This window comes from Mus musculus, chromosome 4 (assembly GCF_000001635.26).
Source record: "Mus musculus strain C57BL/6J chromosome 4, GRCm38.p6 C57BL/6J".
Classification (NCBI taxonomy): Eukaryota; Metazoa; Chordata; class Mammalia; order Rodentia; family Muridae; genus Mus; species Mus musculus.
The window spans coordinates 136,562,621-136,575,051 of NC_000070.6; the positions used below are offsets into that span (position 1 = coordinate 136,562,621).

Sequence of the window (12,431 nt, forward strand, 5' to 3'; positions counted from 1 at the left end):
AGATGTGATGGCCATGTATTCAGTAACTTAAAATGAAATCCTGCTGGGAACTTGCTATTATTTCTGGTGCAAGCAAGCCTGCAATGGTGCTATAAAAGATGGCTCGAGCACTCGGCACTGAGCTCTCCTCTCAGAAGGGAGACAATCACGGCTCAATATAAAAATCTCCATGACTCCCCAATGGTAACAGCAAGACTGCTTTCCTGGAGTGTTTCTATGCAGGTTTCGAAAATGCCTCACAAGAGGATGCTCTACCAAGAGGAGCTACTAAACCACATATGCCTTCTCTACCACGGGGCGGGATGTGCCAAAACACAAGAGCGCAATGGGGCAGATTAAAGCTCTTCCAGTGCCAACTGGATGGCTTGCTTCAGGCAAGCTTTAATCTTTGTGGTTAGGGTGACAGTCACATAAAAGAGTTCAACTGAGAAACACCCAGCATCCCGGTTCAGGAACTGGGCCTAGGGTGTGTGGTAGAGAAATATTTAAAGGGACACTGTCAAGGTTAGAGGGACCAAATTGACCTTTGTTTCTTCCCTCTATTTTCTGAGCAGCCTACTTGATTCATTACACTTCCCCCTTTCCCATCCACACTCCCCACCAAAAAACAAAACAAAACAAAACTGATGTTTTACATGCGCTTTCAATGACAAAAACTAAACGCACCAGCCCAACATATAGGCGCAACTCTACAACAACAAACCAGTGTGAATGTGTGATGGAGAGGATCATTGAAAGGAAAAGATTTAAGTGTTAAGCTTTTAATGGGTTACTGTAAACAGTGAAGAAAATGATTTGAAAAATTATGAAAAAATACCTTGACAGTGTCCTTTTAATCAGTGCAGCAGAGGGAGAAATAAACTGTAAATAACAGCCCAACAGCCACGTAGAGTTTAGTTTTGTATGACAGCAGTAAAATCAAGGCTTTAAACACATAGCATGACAGAAGCATTCTGTTAGCTTAGAAGCTGCAACCACTGGAGAAATAAGGAACAGACTATACAGAGACCAAAATGGGAGAGTCAAGGCATAGAAATGGCCAGGGGTCGGGGCAATTTAACAAAGGCAGGTGGGGGTGGGAGTGAGAAAGCACTGAAGAACAAAAGCAAAACTCAACTAAAAAACAGAAAACACAGAACAGTAACACAAAACCAAACAAATAAGACTCAAACCAAAGAAGTACTACCACATTTGATACCAGATGAAAGACTGCATGTCCAGTACCCACTTAGACCCAAGTCTCCGAGTTATGAGGTATGTGAGGCAGTCAGCAACCAGGCCCATCCATTCTCTGCCCAGGTGAGCAATTACAGCAATGCTGATTTTGCCAGGGCAACCAGGAGAAGTCGAGCTGTTCTACATTAATGCTAACATTTCAGTTGTAAATGAAAGGAGTATTCGGAATACTATACAGTAGTGATCAGGAGAAACTCAAATGTGTTTTGAATGCATTTAAATACTGAATCCACTGCCAAAAAGCCAGTTATAGACACTCTGTTTTACATATCCGACAATTTAAAGATCTAGTAAATGACTAAGGACTTCAAAATGACCAGTGTTCTATATTTCATTCCCTTTGCTTAAAATCTTTGGACTCCACTACTTCTACAAATAATTATGGAGATGTTTCTCCAAAGGAAAACTCTAGACATGCAGGATGGATCATCGTGCATCCCCAACCCCAAGGAACACTGAAGCTCAACACCCTTGCTGCCCATAGAGGACCGCAGAGAATGGTGAGGTACTGCCTTAGGGATCATTGTGATTTTAGTAGTTTTAACAGTAGGCACCGGGACAATAAGATTCTTAATTAAGTCAGTCAGAGTGCCACCACACAGCTGAGTTCAGCTCCCCAGCCTTCACATAAGAAGGTAACCCAGTGCAGGAGAAGCAGGGACACAAGGATCCCTAGAGCCTGCTGGCCAGCCAAAGAACTCAACCAGTGAGCTCCAGGTTCTGTGAGAGACCCTGTCTCAGAAATAAGACAAAGAATGAAAGACATCAACTTATGTACATTTACACTCCAAACACAATACACACCAGACATACACGTACACAGAAGTACACGTACACAAAAAATGAATAGTAACAACAAACACCATCTATTTACATTTTTTTCCTAGCAAAAAGTGGCTAGGTAAGGAGCTGTGTCCTTAAGCAAGCACCACCTGTGATATCTACAACCTCTCTTTTTTGGGGTTTTTGGAGACAGGGTTTCTCTGTGTAACCCTGGCTATCCTGGAACTCACAAAGAGCCACCTGTACCTGCCTCCTAAGTGCCGGGATTGAAGGTGTGTACCTCCATATCCGGTGCTATCTGTAACTTTCAGTAATGCTGGCCTTATTAAACATGGGAAAATAAGTCTCTATGCACTAACAACAGAACCATCAAATTGCTTCCCTCCCTCCTTTGTGATACTAAGGACTGAACCCCAGATGACTGGGTTCACTCAGTCTTTGTGAGTTCCAGAATGGCCAGGGCTACACAGGGAAACCCGATCTCAAAAGAAAAACAAAAACCAAAAAGACAAAGGAGAGAAGGCTATAGATATCACGGGTGGTGCTTGTTTAAGGACACAACACAGCTCTATACCTGGCCACCCTTGCTATAGGAAGAAAATGTAATAGGTGGTGTTTGTTGTTACTTCTTATTTCTTTTGATCTTCCTGCTTTAGCTTCCTAAATAGCTGGAATTACAGAACTGTGCTGGGTAAATTTTGACTAAGGTTGCACATAAGAGAACATAGAATCTCATTTTTTAAACAGTAAGAAATCTTAATGGTTGAGTAATTTCTACTCTGGGTGGGCCTTGCTGGCTCCAAGGGAAACTATTTTGTTTGTTTTGTTTTGAAACAGGGTCTCTCTATTATATAGCCTTGTCTGTCCTGGAACTTGCTATGTAGACCAAGCTGGCTTCAAACTCACAGAACTCCTCGTGCCTCTGCCTCCCGAGTGCTGGGATTAAAGGATACTCCATGGAGCTAGGCCTTAGGGAACTATTTTTAAACTCTTTAAGAGGAGACTTGGCTGACGCAGTCACACAGGGAATCGCTCGCCCTGCCCCACCTATTCTCCTGAAAATACAGGCAGGCGTAACAGAACAAAACGAGAATCTGAGCTAGAACCCCAGGAAACAAACTGATTCTTAAGTGCTGATCACAGTGGCTTTAGGGAAATACATGAGAAATAAAGTTTTCCATTCTACAAAATGAAACTACTGACCTACTCAACTTCTCATCTTTCTTCATATGCAAACAAGGTTCTCTGTACCTGTCCTTTAAATGAAAAACTAGCCTACAGGTCAACAGTTCTGCATTCTTACTGAGCCAGACCATTGGAGACAGAAAAACATTAATGTGGTTTCTAACATATAGCTATGCAAAAGGCAAGAGGAACTCAAGGCTACAAAGAATTCTTTCTAAAACTAAAATGCCTGAAGAACCATCACTTGGCTATAGCACCAAATACAAATAGACTTAGGGAAAAAAAAACACAACATCGGCAGGAAAGATGGCTCAGCAGTAAAGAGCACCTGTTGCTTTTGCAGAGGACCCAGGTTCAATACCCAACACCCACGTGGTATTTCACAACCAACTGTAATTCCAGTACCTGGGGCTCCAAAACCCTCTTCTGTCTTCCATGGGCAGCAGGCACGCATTATGCACAGAGATCATGTACGGAAAACACCCAAATACATAAAATAATTAACTCTAAAAGGGAGAAAAGGAAAGAAAAACCATATCCCTTGTTCAAACTACTGAATGTTTCTCCAAAGGCCTAGTCCTCAGATAGGGAGCTTAAGCCAGGACATAATAGACAAGTTTCTATAGTATGGTCAGCAGAAGCGGTTCTTATACCAGCTGTTTATCATATCCCACACTGTAACAGGAGAGATTGGTGACTATGCTTCGGGGGAACGTGCTAGTGGGTATATTGTTAAAACATGTTTTTTAAAAATGTGCTACACAGAAATAAAATCAATAACAACAACCACCCCCCAAAAAACCCCCACACAAACAAAAACAAAACAATCCAGCACTTAGAATCACCGATAGAGCAATCGCCTAGAGAAGCGTGAGGGGCTGGATCCCATTCCCCACCCAACAAACACAAAGCTAAAAGCTTATTTTATGAGCTTAGCTAAGCTGTGCTCAGTTAGTACAGAGGCCTGATGCTCAGCCGCTGGAGGGCTCAGGAGCCAGCAGTCCCAGACGGAGTGTATAAGCACTGAACACACTTCTCTGCCTAGATCTTTACTTGCTGCTCGTTCCCCTCACACAGCCAGGCTCTTTCCTGCCTTGTCGAAGTCACTTCTCCTGGGCCAAACCCTGCTCCCAGCACCCCACAGCAGGGCTCCACTGCAGCTTGTCTTCTTGCCTCACCAGGATGACCTCACCCTGTCCCACAGAGCTCTCTCCACCTACTCACCTTCCTCAGCCCCAGTGTGCAACCACGGCTGAAGTCCTAAACTGCAACTCACAAATGTGTTCCCTCCCTCTGTGACCCTGTCCCGCCAGCCACTTCCACACACCCTCATGCCCTGTCTCTTCTGTAGCAATGTCTCTAACCCTTGGCAAATCTGCCTCAGCTTGATCTTGCTGACAGGCTTTGTGCATGTTCTTTCACTCCGGAACCCAGAACACTGGGGCGGGGAACTAGGACCTGAGTCGCAAACCAGGTTGGTTTGAGTAGACATTAATTAGCAACTGCAACACTTCTGGGTAGCAGTTATTTTTTAGACTCTCTTTCCCTGAAGAAGAAACAGGAAAAATTAAACAAACTGGGAAAATGGGAGTACATTATAATACTCTTCCTACTTCTGTAGTTTTTAAAAAAATTCCATAATAAAAACTGGAGGGGTGCTACTCCCATATAAGTAACAATAGATTGCAGCAGGGAACCTGTCTTCAACTTTATTTTTTTTTACTGACTTTTGTCAGTAAATTATTAGTAACTTTTTATAAGTTACTAATAAGTTAGCATCAATTATATCCCTTCTCTCTCATTCCATTCTTATTTTGTTAGATGTCTCTCACAAATAAGCCCTGGAAAGAAATCTGCACATCTGGTAGACATAACCCAAGGCGTTTCCTTAACATCAGCCTCTTTCTGATCTGAAGCCCACAAAGCCCAGAGACAGATGTCCCCTGAGATCATCATCCTGTAAAACTTAAGAGCAGGGAATCTTATCACTCTGGTAACAATAACTAAGCTATACATATACAATACATAGCAAACTTTCTTTCTCAAAATACAAAGTTAGCCATATGTTTACATTCTCAGACAGTGTTTCTCATCCTGACAGGGGAGCTGGTCAAATTTCTGCTAAACACAAACTTCTGAATTTTACTCATACCTGCAAAATCAGGATTGCCAGGGGCAGCCTAGGCATGTCTGACCAAGGCCCGAGCTCTCACATCTCAAACCAATCACCATGTTGCTGCTAATCTCACACCAAGGACAAGAAGCTCCTAGGCCTCTAACCATAAGCACTAACTTACTCTACCTCTGGATAAGTGTCCCCGGCTGTTTGCTAGCCCTCCTGTCAGAAGCCTCTATCTATACACAAAGGGAAGTGACAGAGCACACAGAGCTAAAGCACATGATGGAGGGACAGCACAGAAATAGGAAGACTCAGGTTCAATTCCATAGGTCTATTGAAAAAAATTGGCTAGGGCCAATTAGCTGTGTGGCCAGCCTTCAGTCAATTCCTACAGACAAAATGCCTAGGCAGACATGTAAATTTGCACATATACCATCATCTCTTCCTAAATAACTCAGAGTTAAGAAAACAGCTAGAAAAACAGCAATTGTTTCTAAGTCTGTATAGTCACACCATGCTCATCTCTCTTCTCGGTCTGTATACTCATAGCATGCTCAGTCATACAGTTCCCTAAAATGATTTCCAACCGAACCAAAGAAATTTTGAAAAGCTGTTTGTCATCAACTTACAGCTTGTCCATTGGCTTCATAAAGTGGGCATTTTTGCTTGATCTTGGCCAGTTCCATATTTACTTGTTTGCTGACGACAGCCATGGGATTCCCTCCTAGGAAAAAACTCAAACAAAGTCAGCCTACCCTTGAAAAGGAAAACCTCAAAGTCAAATTTTCTTTACTCAAAACAAAAACTTGCTAAATTCAGCCTTGGTGGCCTATGCCGGTACTGCAGCCCTTTCAAGGTGAGAGACAGGAAGGCAGAGTGGTGTCCAAGGCCAGCCAGCTATGCAATGAGACACCCTGCAGAATAAGCAAGGGCAGGCATAGAACTCAGTACTAGAGCTGGTCTCCCATTTTCAAGGCACTGAGCTGGATCCCCAGCAGCACTGCCAAAAAACTGAGTAAGCAGCTGACAATGCAGGATGTTAATTATATCTTCTATTCTAAAGCTCATGGGGAAAACGTAGACCAAGGTAAAAAAATTAAATAAGCCAGGCGCTTTTAATCTCAGCACTTGGGAGGCAGAGGCAGGTGAATCTCTGCATTTGAGGCCAACCTAGTCTACAGAGCGAGTTCTAGGACAGCCAGGGCTACACAGAGAAACCCTGTTCAGAAAAAAATGGGGGGGGGGCGCGGGGGGTTTATATTGCTCATAATCCTTTAAGTTAATGTTTTAATACAGAGCTTTCTGTGTACAGTTACAGGCTTCACATAAAAGGGTTATAACCCATTCTGTGATAGTTATAATTTAGCAATACATTGCAAACATGTTATGCTATGAAGCTATAATTCTTAGTGGATATTCATGTCTCACCATATAATAATTTAATCTTCTAATGTGGTTTCTAATGCTGTGCCATTAGAAACAATGTTGTGTTGGAAATGATCCAAACACAGCATCATTCACTGGTCTGTTTGCTCAGGATAAATTCTTTAAACTATAAAAAGACGCCCTAGTGTCAAAAGCCTTGTACAATTCCCATTTTTCCGCCTTCAGAAAGGATAATTGGCAAGGTGCCTTCCACTAATAGAATAAGGACCTGCTGTGATTTGAATATACTTTGCCCCCTCAAAACACAGGTTGGACCAGGTTGTAGTGGCACACGCCTTCAATCCTAGCACTTGGGGGGTGGGGACACAGAAGCAATTGGATCTCTGTGAGCTCCAGGTCAGCCTGGATTGAGTTCCAGGACTTCCAGAGCTACTGAGAGAAACCCTGTCTCATTAAAACAAAACACACTCAGAACCAAAACAACAAACTCAGGCTGGAGTTTAATTCCCACTCTGAGAATTCCCACTTAATCCTCCTATTCAAAAGGTAAACGCTTTGGAGATGATATGATAGGTGAACTTGATTGACTGACTCTTATTAGCCTTAGGAGGGTGAAACATAAAGGCACTCACATACGGTTTCTTGCCATGTGATCTGAACTCCCAGAGACTATTAGCAAGAAGCCTAACAGATCACTGCTCCTATGGCCTAGAACCACAACTATAAGGAAATTAAGTAAACTCTCATTATGACTCTGTCTGTGCTGTGTCCCTATGACTGTCTGTCTGTCTGTAGTGTGTCCCTATGACTCACTCACTATCTGTCTGTGGTGTGTCCCTATGACTCACTCACTGTCTGTCTGTGGTGTGTCCCTATGACTCACTCACTGTCTGTGGTATGTTCCTATGACTGTCTGTCTGTCTGTCTGTCTGTCTGTCTGTGGTGTGTGTCTATGACTCCTGTCTGTCTATGGTGTGTCCCTATGATTCACTCTCTGTCTGTGGTAAGTCACTATGACTTACTGTCTATGAGTCCCCAGTTAGTATATTATAAGAGTAACTATTGGTTTAAATGTAAGCGCTTTCTCATTTTAGATTGTGTAATGCAGTATCAAATTAAACTACTTACCAAGACCTGTTACAACCATGGCGCCAAGATCAGCTACATAGTTTCCTTTTCGAAATGTAGCAACTCGTCCACCTACTCGATCCTGTTTGTTAGAGATGAAACGGTCCGAGTCATCTAGGCTGTTTTAACCATAACTAAGCACAGCAGAGCCGCTACTCTACTCTACCATACCTGACACTCAGCTGTTCTCAGTGCACAGGACTCACAAGGCCCACTCAAAAACTATATGCTTATAAATTCCAACACTAGACGACTCTCTGCCACCGTGAACTGATGCTCATCCTTTGGTTACCACAGTCCTTTGCAGTGAGGATGAGAATTACATCAAGCTGCCCCAGCCAGTGTTAGACTGATGATCTCCCAGAAGGCCAAGCAGTCTGGGCCACAGAGACAGTCACTGGTTGTTGTAACTGTATCTTTAGATCAATAACTTCTCTGACAAATGTCCTCTGCCAAGGAACCTGATGCCCAGGAACACAAACTGGTAACAATAGATTTTAGTCCTAAACAGGTCCAGGCTTATGTCTACTGATTAAGGTTTCGGGGATAGAAAAACCTTACTGAGTTACAGTGGTAACTTAAAATTACTGAAAATATCAAAACACCCTGTAAACTTGAGATACACTACAAAAACTGCAGAGCAAAACTTTACGAGCTATAACGTGGGAAGGATCACAATGACCTGCTAAGCCTTCCTTCCTTTACTCTTAACACACAGTACAGAGTACATACAAAAGCAACAGCCTATCAGGAAAACCATTTTCATGTCCCCATGCTCTATTTAAATATTATTTAAAAAATTAAAACTTCATAAAAAGCCATTTTAAATTAACTACATATAGTATTTTAAAGATTTTATAAAATGCTTAAATGTTTAGGTTACTAAGAAAGTTTCTTTCATTTTTTTAAATAAAAAAATCAGTCACTGGAAGGCAAAATATGGAAGAAAAAAAAAAAAAGGATGTATACAAACCACTTTTCTAACAGCTCCCTGAAGTGACCTGCTCTCACCCTCTCCACCTCAGTTTCTACTTCCAGATCTGGGAATGATGAACTACTTCTCCTAGCTTTAGCTGCTCCTGAAAGACCTGCTCTACCGAACATAATTCCCTTTCCCTATCTAGCAAACAAGGGATATAATTTAATAACTGAAATATCACCTCCTACAAAGTTTATGACCACCCCAAATTAAAGCGCTAACTTTAGAGCTGGAGAGAGAACTCACTGGTTAAGAGTACTGGATGCTCTCGTAGAGGATCTGAGCTCAATTCCCAGCAGCCCCGAGTGACTCACAACCAACTCAATCCAGCTCAAGAGATGTGATGCCCTCTTCTGGGAGCCTACACTCACATGTGCACATAGTCACACCCAGATATATGCATAAAACACACAATTATAACCCTTAAAGCAGACAGAGTGCTAAAGGTAAAAACCTATCTGAAATTATCCACCCCAAGGACTGACGGATCCTTTATGAACTCCACAGTCATTGATCACCTTCTAAAGATCTACTGTCAAAAATAATTTAGCAAAAATATAGCTCAATGGTAGAGCATTTATTTAACTACTGTGTGCAAGGCTCTTGGGTTTGATTCCCAGCACCAAATAATCATAATATAAATAAAAGCTACAGCACCAACACTAAAGAGTATCCCAAGAATATTCTGTAACACCACAGAAACCAGCCTGGGCAAGCACATGGTAATTCTCTACCATGTTTCCATTAGATCAGGCCTCTAATCCCAAAATCTAACTCTTACCCTGGCTTCCAGAAGTGTGACATCCATCCCAAAACTCTGTAGCTGTCGAGCTGCTGCCAAGCCAGAAACACCTGAACCTATAATAATCACCTTTCCTGTCTTTTTAACTGAAAGGGAGAAAAGAGAACAAAAATTATAATATTTTATAATTCTGAGTTTGCATGTTTTTCTTCTCATGAAAACTTTTGGCTTTTTAATGTAATGTCTTAAACAATTCAGTTACTTTCAAACTGTAGAGACTGTGGAAATTATAAATGTCAGAAACTTGTAGAAATTAATTCAATACTGTAAACTTGTAACTGAACGTACAGGTCTGAGCCATTATTAGTAATTTGAAGTTCTGTGGCCTAACCACTCAGGAAGGCCTTCACAACTGTACCAATGTGAGCCATCCTCTTTAAGAGTCTCACTTCTGTTTAAGTTAGTATTCCTGTCTGAAAATATTAATTTTTTTCCAGAATATCTTTATCTCTCAGATCCCTGGCAGCAGACATTGCTCAAACAGCACGAATAGGGCAAATACTTAGAAAGCAAGAGGAACCACAGAGGAAAGCCTCAAACCTGCTGCCTGCCTAACTAACTTCTCCCATTTCTAACAACTCTTTAATTCAAAGTTTTAAAAACTGGAATTATTCTCTTCCTAAAACCTTCTCAAACAGGAAATTCGAAGAAATGTACATTCATTCATTCATTCATTCATTAATTCATTCATTCATTTAACTTTTGACTTATAATCTTGAGATTATTTTCACTAACATTAATGAAAGTAAAATGTCACCAGCACCACAAATATTAAACACAGACCTAAAAGTATAACTAAAAGCCACTTATTTCATTTGGTAGGGAAGTCCTTACTTGGTAAGGGTTTTATCCTCTTGTAGATGCCGAAGTTGATAAGACCATGGCGCTCTAAGTAACTGTGAACTCGGTGGACAAGCACAGTATCGCCTGTAGAGCACATTAAAAACATGTTCATATTTCCAACAGTTTAAACAATAAGCTATACTAATTCTTCTCTCTCTAGTGTGAAGCCTTCATACACACAACTCATGTGACCCTTGGACAAGTGATGCCTTTAGCAAACAAAGGCACAGTACTATCAGGCTGTAACATAGTTCAAAGTGTTCAACAAATGGGGACTGGAGAGAGAGAGTGCTATTTGGAGACAGTTTCAAGAAGTTGAGGCTGGCTTCAAACTTGCTATGTAGCTGAGGCTGACCTAGAACTAATAATCCTCCTGCTTCGGCCCTAGAATGCTGAGGTCATGGCTATGTGCTCACATACCTGGCTAAATTGGCATTGTAAAGATATTATGGGCTGGAGAGATGGCTCAGCAGTAAGAGCACTGACTGTGCTTCCAAGGTTCCCAGGTTCAATACCTAGCACTCACACGGTGGCTTCAAAGTGCCTATAATGGAATCTGATGACATCTTCTGGTGTGCAGATAGATATATGAACTAAAAACTCAAATACATAAGCAAATCTTTTTAAAAGATACTACATTACAGATAAAGATATGAACAATATTCATATATTTTAGCAAAACCTTTCTAAGACTTTGTTGGTGGTAAACAGAAAGAAAACCAGATAATTAGCTAATCAAATATTAAAGTACTCCATAGGTCAAAGTGAGACAATAGATCTGAGAAAACATTTAGAAACCTCTTAAACACGTGCATCAATACAATTTATAGGCCAAGAAAACAAGAATCATAAAGGTCATTTCTGCACAGCACAAGATGAAATAAAATGCCATCAGAAGCCACAAGGTTCCCAAGGGACCTTCTCCCATAAACACAGGACTTACTGTTGTAAGGCGCTTCCAGCTGCTGGAGAGTGGCTTCAAACGTCAGCTGGATCTTTGGGTTGTCCAGCCATAACTGCAACTGTTTTTAGATGACATAAGTTGTATTACACATCCACAGAAACACGCCACCTGATCAGCCAGAAAATTATCTCTTAAATCTAAGACTTCAACTATGAGTTTTCTATTTTCACACACAGTGGGGGTTAGAATACTGACAAGAAAGGTATTATGTAAAACTACACCAATGAATTATTGAAGCTGGAGGCTATTTGACCTAAAAAAGGAAAAAAAAAATCTAAATAACCAGTAAGGAATAGCTAGCATTTAAACTGGGGATTACATAATTCCAGATACTGATCAGATTTAAAAAAAAAAATCACATGGCTATAATCATGCAGGTTTACAGGGGCTGAAAAGTGTCAATGACAGCCCCTCCGTTTTGGGTTGAACAAGTAAATGAGTTGATAAATGGCGTAAGTGAAAAACCACAGGCAGATTATACTATGATTCTAGTTCTGAGACAAGAGAAGATAGGAAGCTCGGAGGAGATAAGGTCTGCAGTGTGATAGTGGAGTGAATGTATACAAGACTCCTAGAATGGAGGAGAAGACCTCATAACAATGAGTTGAAAAGCATCTGACTACATGGTAGATACAGGAGAAAATCAGAATATTATGTTACTCAAGCCAAGAAAGTATTATGTTTAAGAAAGAAAAAAAGAGCCAGTGAATAATTTTCAAAGCTTGCAGATAAAGAATGAAAAGATTACAACACAGTCAATGTTAAAACTCATAGTCAACATGAGTTTTAACAGAAATTTCTCTCTAAAATACACACACACACTTAGAAAATACAAAGCAGGATAAATAGCATCATATTTAAAGTCTTATTAAAAAATTAACAAGTCCTCTTTTGTAGATTAAGTTCTTAACCAAGGAGTTAGTTTGGTTAGATACACCAATTACAAAAGGTGTGACTAGAGCGACCCCACGTTGTGGAGAGCTAATCAGAAAAGAATGCAGTTTCT

General features: G+C 41.0%; 1 protein-coding gene across 4 annotated transcripts in view; it reads right to left on the reverse strand.

The window, feature by feature from the left end:
- Window positions 1-12,431, reverse strand: part of Kdm1a (lysine (K)-specific demethylase 1A) — a 52,255-nt gene that overhangs the window by 12,088 nt on the left and 27,736 nt on the right. For 2 of the 4 annotated variants that reach the window (NM_001356567.1, XM_006539329.4), the window contains 6 exons: window positions 11,405-11,483; window positions 10,453-10,545; window positions 9,598-9,704; window positions 7,838-7,919; window positions 5,953-6,047; window positions 818-829 (listed from right to left, as the gene is read on the reverse strand). In NM_001356567.1, the coding sequence (NP_001343496.1) occupies window positions 818-829; window positions 5,953-6,047; window positions 7,838-7,919; window positions 9,598-9,704; window positions 10,453-10,545; window positions 11,405-11,483 (468 nt within the window). The remainder of the gene's footprint in view (window positions 1-817; window positions 830-5,952; window positions 6,048-7,837; window positions 7,920-9,597; window positions 9,705-10,452; window positions 10,546-11,404; window positions 11,484-12,431) is intronic. The other 2 variants (NM_133872.2, NM_001347221.1) reach the window with 1 other exon arrangement.